This window comes from Haliotis asinina, chromosome 14, assembly GCF_037392515.1.
Source record: "Haliotis asinina isolate JCU_RB_2024 chromosome 14, JCU_Hal_asi_v2, whole genome shotgun sequence".
Lineage (NCBI taxonomy): Eukaryota > Metazoa > Mollusca > Gastropoda > Lepetellida > Haliotidae > Haliotis > Haliotis asinina.
The window spans coordinates 15,549,592-15,574,780 of record NC_090293.1 but is presented as its reverse complement, the minus strand read 5'-3'; the positions used below and the strand labels follow the sequence as shown (position 1 = coordinate 15,574,780).

Here is a 25,189-nt window from a genome sequence, read left to right as displayed (position 1 = left end):
AAATGGTAACATATTCAGGAGAAGAGACTTCAAGTGGTGCAACCACAGAAACAACAAGTCCACTGACTCTTACCACTCTAGCAGCAGATGACAAACAAACAGTGACAGAAGACGTCTCTGGCATAACCGAAGATATGCTGACAGCCTCAGGAGATGAAACGGGAAGCACAACAGCTGAGCCCACTAGTCCTGCCACAATGGCCACCTCTCAGGCAGGTGAAATGACATCTTCAGGAGATGAAGGGTCAGGTGTGACGGAGGAAATGTTGACGTTCTCGGGAGAACAAACGACTGCTGTAGATGAAAGCCTTTCCGTTCCAACTTCCACCATAGACATTGTCCAAACTGGAACACTACCGGAAGAAAGGTCGGCAATAACTGAGGAAATGGTAACATATTCAGGAGAAGAGACTTCAAGTGGTGCAACCACAGAAACAACAAGTCCACTGACTCTTACCACTCTAGCAGCAGATGACAAACAAACAGTGACTGAAGAAGTCTCTGGCATAACCGAAGATATGCTGACAGCCTCAGGAGATGAAACGGGAAGCACAACAGTTGAGCCCACTAGTCCTGCCACAATGGCCACCTCTCAGGCAGGTGAAATGACATCTTCAGGAGATGAAGGGTCAGGTGTGACGGAGGAAATGTTGACGTTCTCGGGAGAACAAACGACTGCTGTAGATGAAAGCCTTTCCGTTCCAACTTCCACCACAGACATTGTCCAAACTGGAACACTACCGGATGAAGGGTCGGCAATAACTGAGGAAATGGTAACATATTCAGGAGAAGAGACTTCAAGTGGTGCAACCACAGAAACAACAAGTCCACTGACTCTTACCACTCTAGCAGCAGATGACAAACAAACAGTGACTGAAGACGCCTCTGGCATAACCGAAGATATGCTGACAGCCTCAGGAGATGAAACGGGAAGCACAACAGTTGAGCCCACTAGTCCTGCCACAATGGCCACCTCTCAGGCAGGTGAAATGACATCTTCAGGAGATGAAGGGTCAGGTGTGACGGAGGAAATGTTGACGTTCTCGGGAGAACAAACGACTGCTGTAGATGAAAGCCTTTCCGTTCCAACTTCCACCACAGACATTGTCCAAACTGGAACACTACCGGAAGAAGGGTCGGCAATAACTGAGGAAATGGTAACATATTCAGGAGAAGAGACTTCAAGTGGTGCAACCACAGAAACAACAAGTCCACTGACTCTTACCACTCTAGCAGCAGATGACAAACAAACAGTGACTGAAGACGTCTTTGGCATAACCGAAGATATGCTGACAGCCTCAGGAGATGAAACGGGAAGCACAACAGTTGAGCCCACCAGTCCTGCCACAATGGCCACCTCTCAGGCAGGTGAAATGACATCTTCAGGAGATGAAGGGTCAGGTGTGACGGAGGAAATGTTGACGTTCTCGGGAGAACAAACGACTGCTGTAGATGAAAGCCTTTCCGTTCCAACTTCCACCACAGACATTGTCCAAACTGGAACACTACCGGATGAAGGGTCGGCAATAACTGAGGAAATGGCAACATATTCAGGAGAAGAGACTTCAAGTGGTGCAACCACAGAAACAACAAGTCCACTGACTCTTACCACTCTAGCAGCAGATGACAAACAAACAGTGACAGAAGACGTCTCTGGCATAACCGAAGATATGCTGACAGCCTCAGGAGATGAAACGGGAAGCACAACAGCTGAGCCCACTAGTCCTGCCACAATGGCCACCTCTCAGGCAGGTGAAATGACATCTTCAGGAGATGAAGGGTCAGGTGTGACGGAGGAAATGTTGACGTTCTCGGGAGAACAAACGACTGCTGTAGATGAAAGCCTTTCCGTTCCAACTTCCACCATAGACATTGTCCAAACTGGAACACTACCGGAAGAAAGGTCGGCAATAACTGAGGAAATGGTAACATATTCAGGAGAAGAGACTTCAAGTGGTGCAACCACAGAAACAACAAGTCCACTGACTCTTTCCACTCTAGCAGCAGATGACAAACAAACAGTGACTGAAGACGTCTCTGGCATAACCGAAGACATGCTGACAGCCTCAGGAGATGAAACGGGAAGCACAACAGTTGAGCCCACTAGTCCTGCCACAATGGCCACCTCTCAGGCAGGTGAAATGACATCTTCAGGAGATAAAGCGTCAGGTGTGACGGAGGAAATGTTGACGTTCTCGGGAGAACAAACGACTGCTGTAGATGAAAGCCTTTCCGTTCCAACCTCCACCACAGACATTGTCCAAACTGGAACACTACCGGATGAAGGGTCGGCAATAACTGAGGAAATGGTAACATATTCAGGAGAAGAGACTTCAAGTGGTGCAACCACAGAAACAACAAGTCCACTGACTCTTACCACTCTAGCAGCAGATGACAAACAAACAGTGACTGAAGAAGTCTCTGGCATAACCGAAGATATGCTGACAGCCTCAGGAGATGAAACGGGAAGCACAACAGTTGAGCCCACTAGTCCTGCCACAATGGCCACCTCTCAGGCAGGTGAAATGACATCTTCAGGAGATGAAGGGTCAGGTGTGACGGAGGAAATGTTGACGTTCTCGGGAGAACAAACGACTGCTGTAGATGAAAGCCTTTCCGTTCCAACTTCCACCACAGACATTGTCCAAACTGGAACACTACCGGATGAAGGGTCGGCAATAACTGAGGAAATGGAAACATATTCAGGAGAAGAGACTTCAAGTGGTGCAACCACAGAAACAACAAGTCCACTGACTCTTACCACTCTAGCAGCAGATGACAAACAAACAGTGACTGAAGACGCCTCTGGCATAACCGAAGATATGCTGACAGCCTCAGGAGATGAAACGGGAAGCACAACAGTTGAGCCCACTAGTCCTGCCACAATGGCCACCTCTCAGGCAGGTGAAATGACATCTTCAGGAGATGAAGGGTCAGGTGTGACGGAGGAAATGTTGACGTTCTCGGGAGAACAAACGACTGCTGTAGATGAAAGCCTTTCCGTTCCAACCTCCACCACAGACATTGTCCAAACTGGAACACTACCGGATGAAGGGTCGGCAATAACTGAGGAAATGGCAACATATTCAGGAGAAGAGACTTCAAGTGGTGCAACCACAGAAACAACAAGTCCACTGACTCTTACCACTCTAGCAGCAGATGACAAACAAACAGTGACTGAAGACGTCTCTGGCATAACCGAAGATATGCTGACAGCCTCAGGAGATGAAACGGGAAGCACAACAGTTGAGCCCACTAGTCCTGCCACAATGGCCACCTCTCAGGCAGGTGAAATGACATCTTCAGGAGATGAAGGGTCAGGTGTGACGGAGGAAATGTTGACGTTCTCGGGAGAACAAACGACTGCTGTAGATGAAAGCCTTTCCGTTCCAACTTCCACCACAGACATTGTCGAAACTGGAACACTACCGGATGAAGGGTCGGAAATAACTGAGGAAATGGCAACATATTCAGGAGAAGAGACTTCAAGTGGTGCAACCACAGAAACAACAAGTCCACTGACTCTTACCACTCTAGCAGCAGATGACAAACAAACAGTGACAGAAGACTTCTCTGGCATAACCGAAGATATGCTGACAGCCTCAGGAGATGAAACGGGAAGCACAACAGTTGAGCCCACTAGTCCTGCCACAATGGCCACCTCTCAGGCAGGTGAAATGACATCTTCAGGAGATGAAGGGTCAGGTGTGACGGAGGAAATGTTGACGTTCTCGGGAGAACAAACGACTGCTGTAGATGAAAGCCTTTCCGTTCCAACCTCCACCACAGACATTGTCCAAACTGGAACACTACCGGATGAAGGGTCAGCAATAACTGAGGAAATGGTAACATATTCAGGAGAAGAGACTTCAAGTGGTGCAACCACAGAAACAACAAGTTCACTGACTCTTACCACTCTAGCAGCAGATGACAAACAAACAGGGACTGAAGACGCCTCTGGCATAACCGAAGATATGCTGACAGCCTCAGGAGATGAAACGGGAAGCACAACAGCTGAGCCCACTAGTCCTGCCACAATGGCCACCTCTCAGGCAGGTGAAATGACATCTTCAGGAGATGAAGGGTCAGGTGTGACGGAGGAAATGTTGACGTTCTCGGGAGAACAAACGACTGCTGTAGATGAAAGCCTTTCCGTTCCAACTTCCACCACAGACATTGTCCAAACTGGAACACTACCGGAAGAAGGGTCGGCAATAACTGAGGAAATGGTAACATATTCAGGAGAAGAGACTTCAAGTGGTGCAACCACAGAAACAACAAGTCCACTGACTCTTTCCACTCTAGCAGCAGATGACAAACAAACAGTGACTGAAGACGTCTCTGGCAAAACCGAAGATATGCTGACAGCCTCAGGAGATGAAACGGGAAGCACAACAGTTGAGCCCACTAGTCCTGCCACAATGGCCACCTCTCAGGCAGGTGAAATGACATCTTCAGGAGATGAAGGGTCAGGTGTGACGGAGGAAATGTTGACGTTCTCGGGAGAACAAACGACTGCTGTAGATGAAAGCCTTTCCGTTCCAACCTCCACCACAGACATTGTCCAAACTGGAACACTACCGGATGAAGGTATGGCAATAACTGAGGAAATGGTAACATATTCAGGAGAAGAGACTTCAAGTGGTGCAACCACAGAAACAACAAGTCCACTGACTCTTACCACTCTAGCAGCAGATGACAAACAAACAGTGACTGAAGACGTCTCTGGCATAACCGAAGATATGCTGACAGCCTCAGGAGATGAAACGGGAAGCACAACAGTTGAGCCCACCAGTCCTGCCACAATGGCCACCTCTCAGGCAGGTGAAATGACATCTTCAGGAGATGAAGGGTCAGGTGTGACGGAGGAAATGTTGACGTTCTCGGGAGAACAAACGACTGCTGTAGATGAAAGCCTTTCCGTTCCAACTTCCACCACAGACATTGTCCAAACTGGAACACTACCGGATGAAGGGTCGGCAATAACTGAGGAAATGGTAACATATTCAGGAGAAGAGACTTCAAGTGGTGCAACCACAGAAACAACAAGTCCACTGACTCTTACCACTCTAGCAGCAGATGACAAACAAACAGTGACTGAAGACGTCTCTGGCATAACCGAAGATATGCTGACAGCCTCAGGAGATGAAACGGGAAGCACAACAGTTGAGCCCACTAGTCCTGCCACAATGGCCACCTCTCAGGCAGGTGAAATGACATCTTCAGGAGATGAAGGGTCAGGTGTGACGGAGGAAATGTTGACGTTCTCGGGAGAACAAACGACTGCTGTAGATGAAAGCCTTTCCGTTCCAACTTCCACCACAGACATTGTCCAAACTGGAACACTACCGGATGAAGGGTCGGCAATAACTGAGGAAATGGCAACATATTCAGGAGAAGAGACTTCAAGTGGTGCAACCACAGAAACAACAAGTCCACTGACTCTTACCACTCTAGCAGCAGATGACAAACAAACAGTGACAGAAGACTTCTCTGGCATAACCGAAGATATGCTGACAGCCTCAGGAGATGAAACGGGAAGCACAACAGTTGAGCCCACTAGTCCTGCCACAATGGCCACCTCTCAGGCAGGTGAAATGACATCTTCAGGAGATGAAGGGTCAGGTGTGACGGAGGAAATGTTGACGTTCTCGGGAGAACAAACGACTGCTGTAGATGAAAGCCTTTCCGTTCCAACTTCCACCACAGACATTGTCCAAACTGGAACACTACCGGATGAAGGGTCGGCAATAACTGAGGAAATGGTAACATATTCAGGAGAAGAGACTTCAAGTGGTGCAACCACAGAAACAACAAGTCCACTGACTCTTACCACTCTAGCAGCAGATGACAAACAAACAGTGACAGAAGATTTCTCTGGCATAACCGAAGATATGCTAACAGCCTCAGGAGATGAAACGGGAAGCACAACAGCTGAGCCCACTAGTCCTGCCACAATGGCCACCTCTCAGGCAGGTGAAATGACATCTTCAGGAGATGAAGGGTCAGGTGTGACGGAGGAAATGTTGACGTTCTCGGGAGAACAAACGACTGCTGTAGATGAAAGCCTTTCCGTTCCAACCTCCACCACAGACATTGGACAAACTGGAACACTACCGGAAGAAGGGTCGGCAATAACTGAGGAAATGGCAACATATTCAGGAGAAGAGACTTCAAGTGGTGCAACCACAGAAACAACAAGTCCACTGACTCTTTCCACTCTAGCAGCAGATGACAAACAAACAGTGACTGAAGACGTCTCTGGCAAAACCGAAGATATGCTGAGAGCCTCAGGAGATGAAACGGGAAGCACAACAGTTGAGCCCACCAGTCCTGCCACAATGGCCACCTCTCAGCCAGGTGAAATGACATCTTCAGGAGATGAAGGGTCAGGTGTGACGGAGGAAATGTTGACGTTCTCGGGAGAACAAACGACTGCTGTAGATGAAAGCCTTTCCGTTCCAACCTCCACCACAGACATTGTCCAAACTGGAACACTACCGGATGAAGGTATGGCAATAACTGAGGAAATGGTAACATATTCAGGAGAAGAGACTTCAAGTGGTGCAACCACAGAAACAACAAGTCCACTGACTCTTGCCACTCTAACAGCAGATGACAAACAAACAGTGACTGAAGACGTCTCTGGCATAACCGAAGATATGCTGACAGCCTCAGGAGATGAAACGGGAAGCACAACAGTTGAGCCCACCAGTCCTGCCACAATGGCCACCTCTCAGGCAGGTGAAATGACATCTTCAGGAGATGAAGGGTCAGGTGTGACGGAGGAAATGTTGACGTTCTCGGGAGAACAAACGACTGCTGTAGATGAAAGCCTTTCCGTTCCAACTTCCAACACAGACATTGTCCAAACTGGAACACTACCGGATGAAGGGTCGGCAATAACTGAGGAAATGGTAACATATTCAGGAGAAGAGACTTCAAGTGGTGCAACCACAGAAACAACAAGTCCACTGACTCTTACCACTCTAGCAGCAGATGACAAACAAACAGTGACTGAAGACGTCTCTGGCATAACCGAAGATATGCTGACAGCCTCAGGAGATGAAACGGGAAGCACAACAGTTGAGCCCACTAGTCCTGCCACAATGGCCACCTCTCAGGCAGGTGAAATGACATCTTCAGGAGATGAAGGGTCAGGTGTGACGGAGGAAATGTTGACGTTCTCGGGAGAACAAACGACTGCTGTAGATGAAAGCCTTTCTGTTCCAACTTCCACCACAGACATTGTCCAAACTGGAACACTACCGGATGAAGGGTCGGCAATAACTGAGGAAATGGTAACATATTCAGGAGAAGAGACTTCAAGTGGTGCAACCACAGAAACAACAAGTCCACTGACTCTTACCACTCTAGCAGCAGATGACAAACAAACAGTGACTGAAGACGTCTCTGGCATAACCGAAGATATGCTGACAGCCTCAGGAGATGAAACGGGAAGCACAACAGTTGAGCCCACTAGTCCTGCCACAATGGCCACCTCTCAGGCAGGTGAAATGACATCTTCAGGAGATGAAGGGTCAGGTGTGACGGAGGAAATGTTGACGTTCTCGGGAGAACAAACGACTGCTGTAGATGAAAGCCTTTCCGTTCCAACTTCCACCACAGACATTGTCCAAACTGGAACACTACCGGATGAAGGGTCGGCAATAACTGAGGAAATGGCAACATATTCAGGAGAAGAGACTTCAAGTGGTGCAACCACAGAAACAACAAGTCCACTGACTCTTACCACTCTAGCAGCAGATGACAAACAAACAGTGACAGAAGACTTCTCTGGCATAACCGAAGATATGCTGACAGCCTCAGGAGATGAAACGGGAAGCACAACAGTTGAGCCCACTAGTCCTGCCACAATGGCCACCTCTCAGGCAGGTGAAATGACATCTTCAGAAGATGAAGGGTCAGGTGTGACGGAGGAAATGTTGACGTTCTCGGGAGAACAAACGACTGCTGTAGATGAAAGCCTTTCCGTTCCAACCTCCACCACAGACATTGTCCAAACTGGAACACTACCGGAAGAAGGGTCGGCAATAACTGAGGAAATGGTAACATATTCAGGAGAAGAGACTTCAAGTGGTGCAACCACAGAAACAACAAGTCCACTGACTCTTACCACTCTAGCAGCAGATGACAAACAAACAGTGACTGAAGACGTCTCTGGCATAACCGAAGATATGCTGAGAGCCTCAGGAGATGAAACGGGAAGCACAACAGTTGAGCCCACCAGTCCTGCCACAATGGCCACCTCTCAGGCAGGTGAAATGACATCTTCAGGAGATGAAGGGTCAGGTGTGACGGAGGAAATGTTGACGTTCTCGGGAGAACAAACGACTGCTGTAGATGAAAGCCTTTCCGTTCCAACTTCCACCACAGACATTGTCCAAACTGGAACACTACCGGATGAAGGGTCGGCAATAACTGAGGAAATGGCAACATATTCAGGAGAAGAGACTTCAAGTGGTGCAACCACAGAAACAACAAGTCCTCTGACTCTTACCACTCTAGCAGCAGATGACAAACAAACAGTGACTGAAGACGTCTCTGGCATAACCGAAGATATGCTGACAGCCTCAGGAGATGAAACGGGAAGCGCAACAGTTGAGCCCACCAGTCCTGCCACAATGGCCACCTCTCAGGCAGGTGAAATGACATCTTCAGGAGATGAAGGGTCAGGTGTGACGGAGGAAATGTTGACGTTCTCGGGAGAACAAACGACTGCTGTAGATGAAAGCCTTTCCGTTCCAACCTTCACCAAAGACATTGTCCAAACTGGAACACTACCGGATGAAGGGTCGGCAATAACTGAGGAAATGGTAACATATTCAGGAGAAGAGACTTCAAGTGGTGCAACCACAGAAACAACAAGTCCACTGACTCTTACCACTCTAGCAGCAGATGACAAACAAACAGTGACTGAAGACGTCTCTGGCATAACCGAAGATATGCTGACAGCCTCAGGAGATGAAAGGGGAAGCACAACAGTTGAGCCCACTAGTCCTGCCACAATGGCCACCTCTCAGGCAGGTGAAATGACATCTTCAGGAGATGAAGGGTCAGGTGTGAGGGAGGAAATGTTGACGTTCTCGGGAGAACAAACGACTGCTGTAGATGAAAGCCTTTCTGTTCCAACTTCCACCACAGACATTGTCCAAACTGGAACACTACCGGATGAAGGGTCGGCAATAACTGAGGAAATGGTAACATATTCAGGAGAAGAGACTTCAAGTGGTGCAACCACAGAAACAACAAGTCCACTGACTCTTACCACTCTAGCAGCAGATGACAAACAAACAGTGACTGAAGACGTCTCTGGCATAACCGAAGATATGCTGACAGCCTCAGGAGATGAAACGGGAAGCACAACAGTTGAGCCCACCAGTCCTGCCACAATGGTCACCTCTCAGGCAGGTGAAATGACATCTTCAGGAGATGAAGGGTCAGGTGTGACGGAGGAAATGTTGACGTTCTCGGGAGAACAAACGACTGCTGTAGATGAAAGCCTTTCCGTTCCAACTTCCACCACAGACATTGTCCAAACTGGAACACTACCGGATGAAGGGTCGGCAATAACTGAGGAAATGGCAACATATTCAGGAGAAGAGACATCAAGTGGTGCAACCACAGAAACAACAAGTCCACTGACTCTTACCACTCTAGCAGCAGATGACAAACAAACAGTGACAGAAGACTTCTCTGGCATAACCGAAGATATGCTGACAGCCTCAGGAGATGAAACGGGAAGCACAACAGTTGAGCCCACTAGTCCTGCCACAATGGCCACCTCTCAGGCAGGTGAAATGACATCTTCAGGAGATGAAGGGTCAGGTGTGACGGAGGAAATGTTGACGTTCTCGGGAGAACAAACGACTGCTGTAGATGAAAGCCTTTCCGTTCCAACCTCCACCACAGACATTGTCCAAACTGGAACACTACCGGATGAAGGGTCGGCAATAACTGAGGAAATGGTAACATATTCAGGAGAAGAGACTTCAAGTGGTGCAACCACAAAAACAACAAGTCCACTGACTCTTACCACTCTAGCAGCAGATGACAAACAAACAGTGACTGAAGACGTCTCTGGCATAACCGAAGATATGCTGAGAGCCTCAGGAGATGAAACGGGAAGCACAACAGTTGAGCCCACCAGTCCTGCCACAATGGCCACCTCTCAGGCAGGTGAAATGACATCTTCAGGAGATGAAGGGTCAGGTGTGACGGAGGAAATGTTGACGTTCTCGGGAGAACAAACGACTGCTGTAGATGAAAGCCTTTCCGTTCCAACTTCCACCACAGACATTGTCCAAACTGGAACACTACCGGATGAAGGGTCGGCAATAACTGAGGAAATGGTAACATATTCAGGAGAAGAGACTTCAAGTGGTGCAACCACAGAAACAACAAGTCCACTGACTCTTACCACTCTAGCAGCAGATGACAAACAAACAGTGACTGAAGACTTCTCTGGCATAACCGAAGATATGCTGACAGCCTCAGGAGATGAAAGGGGAAGCACAACAGTTGAGCCCACTAGTCCTGCCACAATGGCCACCTCTCAGGCAGGTGAAATGACATCTTCAGGACATGAAGGGTCAGGTGTGACGGAGGAAATGTTGACGTTCTCGGGAGAACAAACGACTGCTGTAGATGAAAGCCTTTCCGTTCCAACTTCCACCACAGACATTGTACAAACTGGAACACTACCGGATGAAGGGTCGGCAATAACTGAGGAAATAGAAACATATTCAGGAGAAGAGACTTCAAGTGGTGCAACCACAGAAACAACAAGTCCACTGACTCTTACCACTCTAGCAGCAGATGACAAACAAACAGTGACTGAAGACGTCTTTGGCATAACCGAAGATATGCTGACAGCCTCAGGAGATGAAACGGGAAGCACAACAGTTGAGCCCACTAGACCTGCCACAATGGCCACCTCTCAGGCAGGTGAAATGACATCTTCAGGAGATGAAGGGTCAGGTGTGACGGAGGAAATGTTGACGTTCTCGGGAGAACAAACGACTGCTGTAGATGAAAGCCTTTCCGTTCCAACTTCCACCACAGACATTGTCCAAACTGGAACACTACCGGATGAAGGGTCGGCAATAACTGAGGAAATGGTAACATATTCAGGAGAAGAGACTTCAAGTGGTGCAACCACAGAAACAACAAGTCCACTGACTCTTACAACTCTAGCAGCAGATGACAAACAAACAGTGACTGAAGACGTCTCTGGCATAACCGAAGATATGCTGACAGCCTCAGGAGATGAAAGGGGAAGCACAACAGTTGAGCCCACTAGTCCTGCCACAATGGTCACCTCTCAGGCAGGTGAAATGACATCTTCAGGAGATGAAGGGTCAGGTGTGACGGAGGAAATGTTGACGTTCTCGGGAGAACAAACGACTGCTGTAGATGAAAGCCTTTCCGTTCCAACTTCCACCACAGACATTGTCCAAACTGGAACACTACCGGATGAAGGGTCGGCAATAACTGAGGAAATGGTAACATATTCAGGAGAAGAGACTTCAAGTGGTGCAACCACAGAAACAACAAGTCCACTGACTCTTACCACTCTAGCAGCAGATGACAAACAAACAGTGACTGAAGACGTCTCTGGCATAACCGAAGATATGCTGACAGCCTCAGGAGATGAAACGGGAAGCACAACAGTTGAGCCCACCAGTCCTGCCACAATGGCCACCTCTCAGGCAGGTGAAATGACATCTTCAGGAGATGAAGGGTCAGGTGTGACGGAGGAAATGTTGACGTTCTCGGGAGAACAAACGACTGCTGTAGATGAAAGCCTTTCCGTTCCAAGCTCCACCACAGACATTGTCCAAACTGGAACACTACCGGATGAAGGGTCGGCAATAACTGAGGAAATGGTAACATATTCAGGAGAAGAGACTTCAAGTGGTGCAACCACAGAAACAACAAGTCCACTGACTCTTACCACTCTAGCAGCAGATGACAAACAAACAGTGACTGAAGACGTCTCTGGCATAACTGAAGATATGCTGACAGCCTCAGGAGATGAAACGGGAAGCACAACAGTTGAGCCCACTAGTCCTGCCACAATGGTCACCTCTCAGGCAGGTGAAATGACATCTTCAGGAGATGAAGGGTCAGGTGTGACGGAGGAAATGTTGACGTTTTCGGGAGAACAAACGACTGCTGTAGATGAAAGCCTTTCCGTTCCAACCTCCACCACAGACATTGTCCAAACTGGAACGCTACCGGATGAAGGATCGGCAATAACTGAGGAAATGGTAACATATTCAGGAGAAGAGACTTCAAGTGGTGCAACCACAGAAACAACAAGTCCACTGACTCTTTCCACTCTAGCAGCAGATGACAAACAAACAGTGACTGAAGACGTCTCTGGCATAACCGAAGATATGCTGACAGCCTCAGGAGATGAAACGGGAAGCACAACAGTTGAGCCCACTAGTCCTGCCACAATGGCCACCTCTCAGGCAGGTGAAATGACATCTTCAGGAGATGAAGGGTCAGGTGTGACGGAGGAAATGTTGACGTTCTCGGGAGAACAAACGACTGCTGTAGATGAAAGCCTTTCCGTTCCAACCTCCACCACAGACATTGTCCAAACTGGAACACTACCGGATGAAGGGTCGGCAATAACTGAGGAAATGGTAACATATTCAGGAGAAGAGACTTCAAGTGGTGCAACCACAGAAACAACAAGTCCACTGACTCTTACCACTCTAGCAGCAGATGACAAACAAACAGTGACTGAAGACGTCTCTGGCATAACCGAAGATATGCTGACAGCCTCAGGAGATGAAACAGGAAGCACAACAGTTGAGCCCACTAGTCCTGCCACAATGGCCACCTCTCAGGCAGGTGAAATGACATCTTCAGGAGATGAAGGGTCAGGTGTGAGGGAGGAAATGTTGACGTTCTCGGGAGAACAAACGACTGCTGTAGATGAAAGCCTTTCCGTTCCAACCTCCACCACAGACATTGTCCAAACTGGAACACTACCGGATGAAGGTATGGCAATAACTGAGGAAATGGTAACATATTCAGGAGAAGAGACTTCAAGTGGTGCAACCACAGAAACAACAAGTCCACTGACTCTTACCACTCTAGCAGCAGATGACAAACAAACAGTGACTGAAGACGTCTCTGGCATAACCGAAGATATGCTGACAGCCTCAGGAGATGAAACAGGAAGCACAACAGTTGAGCCCACTAGTCCTGCCACAATGGCCACCTCTCAGGCAGGTGAAATGACATCTTCAGGAGATGAAGGGTCAGGTGTGACGGAGGAAATGTTGACGTTCTCGGGAGAACAAACGACTGCTGTAGATGAAAGCCTTTCCGTTCCAACCTCCACCACAGACATTGTCCAAACTGGAACACTACCGGATGAAGGGTCGGCAATAACTGAGGAAATGGTAACATATTCAGGAGAAGAGACTTCAAGTGGTGCAACCACAGAAACAACAAGTCCACTGACTCTTACCACTCTAGCAGCCGATGACAAACAAACAGTGACTGAAGACGTCTCTGGCATAACCGAAGATATGCTGACAGCCTCAGGAGATGAAACGGGAAGCACAACAGCTGAGCCCACTAGTCCTGCCACAATGGCCACCTCTCAGGCAGGTGAAATGACATCTTCAGGAGATGAAGGGTCAGGTGTGACGGAGGAAATGTTGACGTTCTCGGGAGAACAAACGACTGCTGTAGATGAAAGCCTTTCCGTTCCAACCTCAACCACAGACATTGGACAAACTGGAACACTACCGGATGAAGGGTCGGCAATAACTGAGGAAATGGTAACATATTCAGGAGAAGAGACTTCAAGTGGTGCAACCACAGAAACAACAAGTCCACTGACTCTTACCACTCTAGCAGCAGATGACAAACAAACAGTGACTGAAGACTTCTCTGGCATAACTGAAGATATCCGGACAGCCTCAGGAGATGAAACGGGAAGCACAACAGTTGAGCCCACTAGTCCTGCCACAATGGCCACCTCTCAGGCAGGTGAAATGACATCTTCAGGAGATGAAGGGTCAGGTGTGACGGAGGAAATGTTGACGTTCTCGGGAGAACAAACGACTGCTGTAGATGAAAGCCTTTCTGTTCCAACTTCCACCACAGAGATTGTCCAAACTGGAACACTACCGGATGAAGGGTCGGCAATAACTGAGGAAATGGTAACATATTCAGGAGAAGAGACTTCAAGTGGTGCAACCACAGAAACAACAAGTCCACTGACTCTTACCACTCTAGCAGCAGATGACAAACAAACAGTGACTGAAGACGTCTCTGGCATAACCGAAGATATGCTGACAGCCTCAGGAGATGAAACGGGAAGCACAACAGTTGAGCCCACTAGTCCTGCCACAATGGTCACCTCTCAGGCAGGTGAAATGACATCTTCAGGAGATGAAGGGTCAGGTGTGACGGAGGAAATGTTGACGTTCTCGGGAGAACAAACGACTCCTGTAGATGAAGGCCTTTCCGTTCCAACTTCCACCACAGGCATTGTCCAAAATGGAACACTACCGGATGAAGGGTCGGCAATAACTGAGGAAATGGTAACATATTCAGGAGAAGAGACTTCAAGTGGTGGAACCACAGAATCAACAAGTCCACTGACTCTTACCACTCTAGCAGCAGATGACAAACAAACAGTGACTGAAGACGTTTCTGGCATAACCGAAGATATGCTGACAGCCTCAGGAGATGAAACGGGAAGCACAACAGTTGAGCCCACTAGTCCTGCCACAATGGCCACCTCTCAGGCAGGTGAAATGACATCTTCAGGAGATGAAGGGTCAGGTGTGACGGAGGAAATGTTGACGTTCTCGGGAGAACAAACGACTGCTGTAGATGAAGGCCTTTCCGTTCCAACTTCCAACACAGACATTGTCCAAACTGGAACACTACCGGATGAAGGGTCGGCAATAACTGAGGAAATGGTGACATATTCAGGAGAAGAGACTTCAAGTGGTGCAACCACAGAAACAACAAGTCCACTGACTCTTACCACTCTAGCAGCAGATGACAAACAAACAGTGACTGAAGACTTCTCTGGCCTAACTGAAGATATCCGGACAGCCTCAGGAGATGAAACGGGAAGCACAACAGTTGAGCCCACTAGTCCTGCCACAATGGCCACCTCTCAGGCAGGTGAAATGACATCTTCAGGAGATGAAGGGTCAGGTGTGACGGAGGAAATGTTGACGTTCTCGGGAGAACAAACGACTGCTGTAGATGAAAGCCTTTCTGTTCCAACTTCCACCACAGACATTGTCCAAACTGGAACACTACCGGATGAAGGGTCGGCAATAACTGAGGAAATGGTAACATATTCAGGAGAAGAGACTTCAAGTGGTGCAACCACAGAAACAACAAGTCCACTGACTCTTACCACTCTAGCAGCAGATGACAAACAAACAGTGACTGAAGACGTCTCTGGCATAACCGAAGATATGCTGACAGCCTCAGGAGATGAAACGGGAAGCACAACAGTTGAGCCCACTAGTCCTGGCACAATGGTCACCTCTCAGGCAGGTGAAATGACATCTTCAGGAGATGAAGGGTCAGGTGTGACGGAGGAAATGTTGACGTTCTCGGGAGAACAAACGACTGCTGTAGATGAAGGCCTTTCCGTTCCAACTTCCACCACAGACATTGTCCAAACTGGAACACTACCGGATGAAGGGTCGGCAATAACTGAGGAAATGGTAACATATTCAGGAGAAGAGACTTCAAGTGGTGCAACCACAGAATCAACAAGTCCACTGACTCTTGCCACTCTAGCAGCAGATGACAAACAAACAGTGACTGAAGACGTCTCTGGCATAACCGAAGATATGCTGACAGCCTCAGGAGATGAAACGGGAAGCAAAACAGTTGAGCCCACTAGTCCTGCCATAATGGCCACCTCTCAGGCAGGTGAAATGACATCTTCAGGAGATGAAGGGTCAGGTGTGACGGAGGAAATGTTGACGTTGTCGGGAGAACAAACGACTGCTGTAGATGAAGGCCTTTCCGTTCCAACTTCCACAACAGGCATTGTCCAAAATGGAACACTACCGGATGAAGGGTCGGCAATAACTGAGGAAATGGTAACATATGCAGGAGAAGAGACTTCAAGTGGTGCAACCACAGAAACAACAAGTCCACTGACTCTTACCACTCTAGCAGCAGATGACAAACAAACAGTGACAGAAGACTTCTCTGGCATAACTGAAGATATCCGGACAGCCTCAGGAGATGAAACGGGAAGCACAACAGTTGAGCCCACTAGTCCTGCCACAATGGCCACCTCTCAGGCAGGTGAAATGACATCTTCAGGAGATGAAGGGTCAGGTGTGACGGAGGAAATGTTGACGTTCTCGGGAGAACAAACGACTGCTGTAGATGAAAGTCTTTCCGTTCCAACCTCCACCACAGACATTGTCCAAACTGGAACACTACCGGATGAAGGGTCGGCAATAACTGAGGAAATGGTAACATATTCAGGAGAAGAGACTTCAAGTGGTGCAACCACAGAAACAACAAGTCCACTGACTCTTACCACTCTAGCAGCAGATGACAAGCAAACAGTGACTGAAGACGTCTCTGGCATAACCGAAGATATGCTGACAGCCTCAGGAGATGAAACGGGAAGCACAACAGTTGAGCCCACTAGTCCTGCCACAATGGCCACCTCTCAGGCAGGTGAAATGACATCTTCAGGAGATGAAGGGTCAGGTGTGACGGAGGAAATGTTGACGTTCTCGGGAGAACAAACGACTGCTGTAGATGAAAGCCTTTCCGTTCCAACTTCCACCACAGACATTGTCCAAACTGGAACACTACCGGATGAAGGGTTGGCAATAACTGAGGAAATGGTAACATATTCAGGAGAAGAGACTTCAAGTGGTGCAACCACAGAAACAACAAGTCCACTGACTCTTGCCACTCTAGCAGCAGATGACAAACAAACAGTGACTGAAGACGTCTCTGGCATAACCGAAGATATGCTGACAGCCTCAGGAGATGAAACGGGAAGCACAACAGTTGAGCCCACTAGTCCTGCCATAATGGCCACCTCTCAGGCAGGTGAAATGACATCTTCAGGAGATGAAGGGTCAGGTGTGACGGAGGAAATGTTGACGTTCTCGGGAGAACAAACGACTGCTGTAGATGAAAGCCTTTCCGTTCCAACTTCCACCACAGACATTGTCCAAACTGGAACACTACCGGATGAAGGGTTGGCAATAACTGAGGAAATGGTAACATATTCAGGAGAAGAGACTTCAAGTGGTGCAACCACAGAAACAACAAGTCCGCTGACTCTTACCACTCTAGCAGCAGATGACAAACAAACAGTGACTGAAGACGTCTCTGGCATAACCGAAGATATGTTGACAGCCTCAGGAGATGAAACGGGAAGCACAACAGTTGAGCCCACTAGTCCTGCCACAATATCCACCTCTCAGGCAGGTGAAATGACATCTTCGGGAGATGAAGGGTCAGGTGTGACGGAGGTAATGTTGACGTTCTCGGGAGAACAAACGACTGCTGTAGATGAAAGCCTTTCCGTTCCAACCTCCACCACAGACATTGGACAAACTGGAACACTACCGGATGAAGGGTCGGCAATAACTGAGGAAATGGTAACATATTCAGGAGAAGAGACTTCAAGTGGTGCAACCACAGAAACAACAAGTCCACTGACTCTTGCCACTCTAGCAGCAGATGACAAACAAACAGTGACTGAAGACGTCTCTGTCATAACCGAAGATATGCTGACAGCCTCAGGAGATGAAACGGGAAGCACAACAGTTGAGCCCACTAGTCCTGCCACAATGGCCACCTCTCAGGCAGGTGAAATGACATCTTCAGGAGATGAAGGGTCAGGTGTGACGGAGGAAATGTTGACGTTCTCGGGAGAACAAACGACTGCTGTAGATGAAAGCCTTTCCGTTCCAACCTCCACCACAGACATTGCACAAACTGGAACACTACCGGATGGAGGGTCGGCAATAACTGAGGAAATGGTAACATATTCAGGAGAAGAGACTTCAAGTGGTGCAACCACAGAAACAACAAGTCCACTGACTCTTGCCACTCTAGCAGCAGATGACAAACAAACAGTGACTGAAGACGTCTTTGGCATAACCGAAGATATGTTGACAGCCTCAGGAGATGAAACGGGAAGCACAACAGTTGAGCCCACTAGACCTGCCATAATGGCCACCTCTCAGGCAGGTGAAATGACATCTTCAGCAGATGAAGGGTCAGGTGTGACGGAGGAAATGTTGACGTTCTCGGGAGAACAAACGACTGCTGTAGATGAAAGCCTTTCCGTTCCAACCTCCACCACAGACATTGTCCAAACTGGAACACTACCGGATGAAGTGTCGGGAATAACTGAGGAAATGGTAATGGCTGGTGAAGAGGTCACTTTATCCACAAGGGAAATTTCAGATGGAACAACCGAAGATCCAGAGAAAAGAACGAAATTATGGGAAAAGAAGGAATGGTTGGACAAGTTTGGCAGTACAATTAATGGAATAAAATCTGATGAGCGAATAACTGTTGGTGTTGATAACCTTCAAAATATAGGTTATACATTTACTTCAACCCCTGAAGTAGTTACGGATGAAGAAACTGTTAACAGAATAAGTAGTACTGAAGGAACAACAGAAGTTTACCACGCTAGGACCTATGACACCACGATGATATCTGATGATACCACAGAGAAATTGACATCGTGGGATAATGTAGAGAAATGGTCATCCGGTGATACCACAGATAAAGTGATGCCTGACGCTGTGACAGAGCGGTGGATGTCTGGTGTTACTGAAGACATATGGACATCCGGTGACACCACAGACACAGTAACACCCGAAGCTGTGACAGTGAGATGGGTGTCTGGTGTTACTAAAGACACATGGGCATCCGGTGACACAACAAACAAACTGACAGCTGGCGATACCACAGACACATTATCATCAGGTGACACTTTAGAAAAATGGGCATCTAGTTACACTACAGAAACAATGGCATCTGGTTACACTACAGAGAAATGGGCATTCCGTGACACTTCAGAAAAATGGTCATCCGGTGACACTACAGAGAAATGGTCATCCAGTGACACCACAGAGAAATGGTCATCTGGTGACACCACAGAGAAATGGTCATCCGGTGGCACCATGGAGAAATGGTCATCCGGTGACACTACATATACCTTTACAGCTGGTGATAACACGGACACATCAACATCTGATGCTGTTACAGAGACACTGACGTCTGATGGTACCAAAGACAGAACATCTGGCACCCAGACAACAACCATACCACTTACACATGTTGGAACTTCAATAAGTGATATCAGTGGCGAAACCACAGATTCGTTCATTGCAGAATCCGGTGACACTCCAGACAAATGGATGTCTCTCACCACATCTGGACCAACAGAGACCACACATAATGTTTCCTCCACGCTCTCAACCTTCCCAACGATGACACCAGAAATGAACACAAACAAGGATGACCATAGCCCTGATCATATTGGCACTCAGTACCCGATCGGCGGAGATGGATCAACATCTGTAACACAATCTCCGTTCTCCGTTACAGACAGCAGTGTGGGTGGTTACAGTGGTTCGTTGGACGAGGCTGGGGATACTGCGCAGACATCAACATCTGACTTCTACACGGATGCCATGATTAGCAAACGTCAGACCTCCCTTTCCTCAGCAGAAGATAGAACAACTTCTGGGCCAACACAAGCGACTTCGGGATATGAACCGGACGAAAGGGACAAGAGTGAAAGCACCTTCCAGAGTTTCACAGGACAACCAAAGACTGTCAGTGATATTCATCCCAAAGCTGGAAGTGATAAAACAACAACCAATGCATTAAGTACTGATATGGAATCCGTGATGACATGGTTATACGACACTATGACAACTCTCTCTGCTGATGAAGAAACGAAGTCCCCTACAACAACACCAATACCAACGTCAACGTCATCTCTGAGGAAAAGCACTACAACAGCGACGACGTCCACCACTGAGACGGATGAAGCAACAGAGAGTAGTATAGTTGGTGCATTTACATCTTGGCTATTCTCCGCCGAGCCCACGGTTCCTTCAACAACCAAGGAGGATGACGCCTCGTCTACATCACAACAGAGTGTAATCAAGAAGACAGAAAAGCCTCCCGAAACGTCCACGGTGACGACAATGAAGCCACCATTCTTTATTACCATCATGGTATCAAGGAATAGACACACAAAGGGACTGACGGAGTACGGAAACAAGATCCACACCACAACTCCCACGCGTCCCACAACGACCAAGAAGTACACCAAGCCAAGCATTGGAGGGATCACAGTCAGACTTCGGCGTAAGTTTGGCCGCAAGACACAAACAAAGCCATACATTAGCAGAAACGGAACAATCATCATGCATCGCAGAAACGGCGACTCCAGCAGAAGAACTGTGATACGGAACAACGGCAACGGCAAAGCCAAGGCCAACGGCAAAGCCAACGGCAACGGCAAAGCCAACGGCAACGGCAAAGGTTACAGAGGGACAGGCAGAAAAACAGGCATAAGGGGTAGTTCAAATCAGTCAGTGCCAACTGTAAAACTTTCTGTTTATAGAATGGTGAAAAATGTTTATAATGTTGGTAGAATTGCTATTCGCCAATCGTACTTGAGGTGTAGGGCCTTATTGAGAAGGACGTTGATAAAACTGGCGCACCTTTGGCGCAAGTGTGTCAACGGGGCCGTCAAAGTGGTGTACACACCTTACCAAAAGGTGAGACAGCTTATACACAGAAAACTGAGTTTAGCATACAAAAATATACGTCAGGCATATGATTATGGGCGTAAAGCTCTCAGCAGACACGTCGTCCATGTAAAACTTAAAGTGTATAATTATTATCTTTATCTAGCAAATTACTACAAACAGTATTACAATTACTATTCCAGTTATTTCACATATTATTGGAGTTATGCAAAGAAATATATTGTTATGGATTGATGAACACATTGGTATTTCATCTGTTCAATGACTGAAAACGACAAAGCATTAGCCCATCATTTGCGATATGTGTGACTTGGAATGATCTCTCCTCAGATGTTCAGTTTTATTTTGATCATTTAGAGATAGTGGTCATCATCCATAACGTGTCAGGAGACACATACAGTCAGACTCGTTATCCTAAACCCTAAATTTAAGTTGAAATGTGTCAATTTAAAGCTGTTCTTGTGAAAACCTAGCATGGCAGGTGGTAAAAGTTAAACACTGGAAAAACAATTATATTTTTTTTTCATTTTTTCAGCGCAGTTTCTCAGTAAGAAGTTGGCTTTCTCTGATTTTTCATAACAGTATCTTAGTAAAAAAGGTTGTCTTAGTGAAACGATTTGGTAAAGGGTGAATGTGATGAAACGATTACTTCAAGTTTTATATATGTTTTCTATAATAGGACATTTTGTTGTGAAAAACTGCAGTTCTAAAGTCAGTTTAATGTTCCTGGTAGTACATGTAGGATACTGATTCTGTGTTTACGAGTTCTGATGAAACATCACATTATAATGTGCTAGTTTATACACATGTGACTTGTGCTCTGGAAATAGACGATTAACACATAAGATGCGATATGCAATATCGTAACATTATACAATCTGTACCATAGATATGATAATATATTTGAATATACAGAGATCTACCGGTAAACAAACTTTAGAAATTGCGTTTAGACCCAACAATAAAAAATAGGTTTCGTTGGTAGAATAAGTCAGAAACAGCACAATATGATCGTGCATTATCTGAACACCTGTGCACGTGTGCACGAACACCTGATTATAACCTAAACAAAATATGTCATTTCGAGATATTTCTAAAGTTTGTTCATCGTCATCGATGAAATCTTTGTAGCATCATTTTTGTTAATTATTGTTTTGTTTTGTTAAGCAATTTTATAAATAATATTGGTCAATCATCATTTAACACGTTACATGTGCCTGACATTTATATTACGGTGTGTTAGCATATGTAATTAACTCAGAGTCGGATCTCATGACCTGCCTTGTTTACCATGAAACTTGAGACATGTTACTTAAACACAAGCCCTTAGTGTTATGTAACACTAGCAAACAATGGAAACATATGCCATTCAAAAATTGTAGGCGATATTGGATTTACAAGAATGATAAAATACAAATCATGAAGTCAAGTGTGAAACAGATGATGATGGGAACTTGAGGGAAAATTTGACAATTTCTTCCATTCCTTATATATCACGTACTCTTACATGCATTGGCACTCGCTAGCAGTGAGCTCGCCGTATACAATATCCCCTGCGTTTTAATGGTATATAGTACACAACTATCCGGTGACGAAATATAGATTAAGACACCGACTTTGAAATAGTGTTGATACCTTGTAGACTGCATTACAGTGTTTGAATAATAACAGTGTGAACATTTAATGTGAACATGTGTGGACATCAACTATATATGTGAACATAGGGCACGATAACAATACCGGCAGCCCCATTGCCTTGTCCAAACACACTTCTTGATGACAAGGCGTGAAACAATACCGTGATAAAAAATTCCGTTCGTTAAATTTTTATTCAAAGCATTTTGTCCTAAGTTAACGAATAAATTATGATGATTATTTTCTCAACACAAAGCTGTCGAGGCAACAAGATCGGTTTGCCAAGAACCCCGCGATAGTGGAGCCACCAGTGATTGAGATCACGTGCTCACTCTAATGCGAGTAGTGAAACCTAAACATGTGTGCAAGCCTTGTATATGGAAATGTGTTTCGCATTGGAGACTTACATTGTTACCAACATTTCGTTCATTTTTGTTTCCAGATTTTCGTGCATGATCCCATTCACTGTAGACAGACCCTGATTCCGTAAGAAATCACTAATCATGACCATGTTACGGATCTCGGCATCATTAAAATGCCTGGTTTCATAATGGATTTACATGTTATGGTTCGTTTTGTTAAAAAGATCATTTGAATATTGAACCAATGGTTGTCCCACTTCGAGAGAGTCATCGGGTCATAGCAGTCCCTTGGTACAGTCAACCCTGTTGATAACGCATTCGAGTGACCTGATAGATATTTTCGGGATGCAGAAAATCCCGTGAGGACTTGTTTCTCAAAAATGACCAAAACATAATGGATACGTTGTCGAAAAGACGTATACGAGTACGTACTCGATTATCCAGCCATTTACCTATACAGGTAATTTCATAGTGAACGGTTCCGTCTGGATTAGCGAGGCTGAACTGTATACGAAATTTGTTATAATGTTTCATCCACTGATCGATCACTGGGTCGATATATAGGACAATTATCTTCGTTCGGTATAACCAGGGTTGACTTAATAGGAGCGAACGGTAAAGTAACAGAGTAACCCCAGAAATGTCTATTTTTATATGTCGATGTTGTACTTGCGGATGTTGTATTTGCCGATGTTGTGCCTGATGTATGCAAGCGTGTACAGCACGCTGTCAGAGTGTTCAACTGACTGATGATTGTTTTACATATGTATTGTGTCGGTGTATCCAATGTGATGCACCTCTTTACAAGGAGTTCATGCTTAGTTGGCTTATCTTGTATGTATACGTTTGTAGAAAGATGTAAATATTTGTAAAATATTCCTGTACAGTTTCAGATACGCACTAAAGCTTGGTTTCACTGTGATCAGTGTCCGTTTAATTTATCCCTGTCGTGCGACTGTCGGAGAAGGTATATATGGATGCGAGAGTCTGACAGTTTTACTCTGTATACAAAATGTGTATACACCAACTCATGGCGTGGCAACTGATCGCCTGTCATCATATATCCTAATTGTGTAGATCTATGCTTGAGATGTCATTCATTAGACAGCTTGCCACAACAAGCGTAGATTGCTGTCATAAAGATGGGTAATCAGGTGTCTGAAAATCATATTGCTCTATGCGTGTTCTGTTTGTTGCTGCAAAATTGCCGATGCGGTTTAAAGCAACATGCACTCACTCGTGTTCTGTTTGAAGTTGTCAAAAGATCATCATAATTCTAAAGCAGCGAAATGCAGGGTGTTTACCAAGCACACGACCGACCAACCAACCAGCCAATAGGCTGTTTTTTATTGCAACTGTTCCCCTGTGGTTCATCATCACACTAAAAAAAACATGTGTCACAATAAAAAAACTGCAAGCAGTATCAACCATACACGGATATATGTCCAGCCATAAATTTTTTTTATTATGGTGACCAGATAAAGTCTGCATTCACTAGAAACTAACTTGCACAAGCATTTTATAACAATACGTTATCACCTACGACGGCGAACATATCGGGGTTCATATTTTTCATACGATGCCTTGCGGCAACATATCACTTTGTCATGGTAACGTGACGTCACAGTTCTGTGGCGTTGCGTTCTACATGCTGCGGCGGCGGGTAGTCAGCCCATGTTTGAAAGTAGGTTTGAGTTTATTTTCCTCAATTTAATGACTTCTGTAATAAACAGAATATCATATTCCTGACCTTAACACACTATGTTTACGACACTCGTGCCTATATATCGGTATATCCCTCGCTCTCGCTCGGGAAATACCCTTTCGGCACTCGTGTCGTAAGCATAGTTTGACACGGGCACCCGTGTAACATTATCTCTATATCTGTTTGTGAACATAAAGTTGTAAAATGACGAGCTCTGTCATTAAATGTGTTACTAGGACACATTGTTAAAAACAGAAACGACAGAGGGCATCAGCTATAATTGCAATGGGTTGCTGTGACAGCTTGTATCAAACTGCAATATGGCGACTTCCTACATGCCATGTTAAATTGTATATCTGGCCTCGTGCTAGGCACTCAACCTGTAATGAAAAAATATATATCTGGGCTTTCAGGTATATTTTTGCCTGCAAATTCAAGTTAGTAAAATTTAAAGGAAACAATCAGATTTAAAAATTATTTCGAATCAGAAGAAAAAAAAATTGGAGGAAAAAGGAACTAGGGATGACATACCAGCGAATAGCTTGGTGAGTGAGTGAGTGAGTTTAGTTTTACGCCGCACTCAGCAATATTCCAGCTATATGGCGGCGATCTGTAAATAATCGAGTCCGGACCAGACAATCCAGTGATCAACAACACGGACATCGTCTGCC

At 46.3% G+C, this 25,189-nt stretch overlaps 1 protein-coding gene across 1 annotated transcript; it reads left to right on the top strand.

Annotated features, from left to right (window-relative positions):
* Positions 1 to 2: 2 nt before the first annotated feature.
* LOC137260660 (pneumococcal serine-rich repeat protein-like) lies at positions 3 to 21,395 on the top strand. Its single transcript, XM_067798258.1, has 2 exons — positions 3 to 20,586; positions 21,352 to 21,395. The coding sequence occupies exons 1-2, from the start codon at positions 3 to 5 to the stop codon at positions 21,393 to 21,395; spliced, it is 20,628 nt and encodes a 6,875-aa protein (XP_067654359.1).
* The last annotated feature ends 3,794 nt before the right edge of the window (positions 21,396 to 25,189 follow it).

Bases quoted from the DNA above. Each gene is read 5' to 3' on its own strand.
- LOC137260660 (XM_067798258.1), top strand. From the start codon at position 3: ATGGTAACATATTCAGGAGAAGAGACTTCAAGTGGTGCAACCACAGAA. The intron at 20,587-21,351 runs GTTACAGAGGGA...TCATTTTTTCAG, and splicing joins AGCCAACGGCAACGGCAAAG to CGCAGTTTCTCAGTAAGAAG.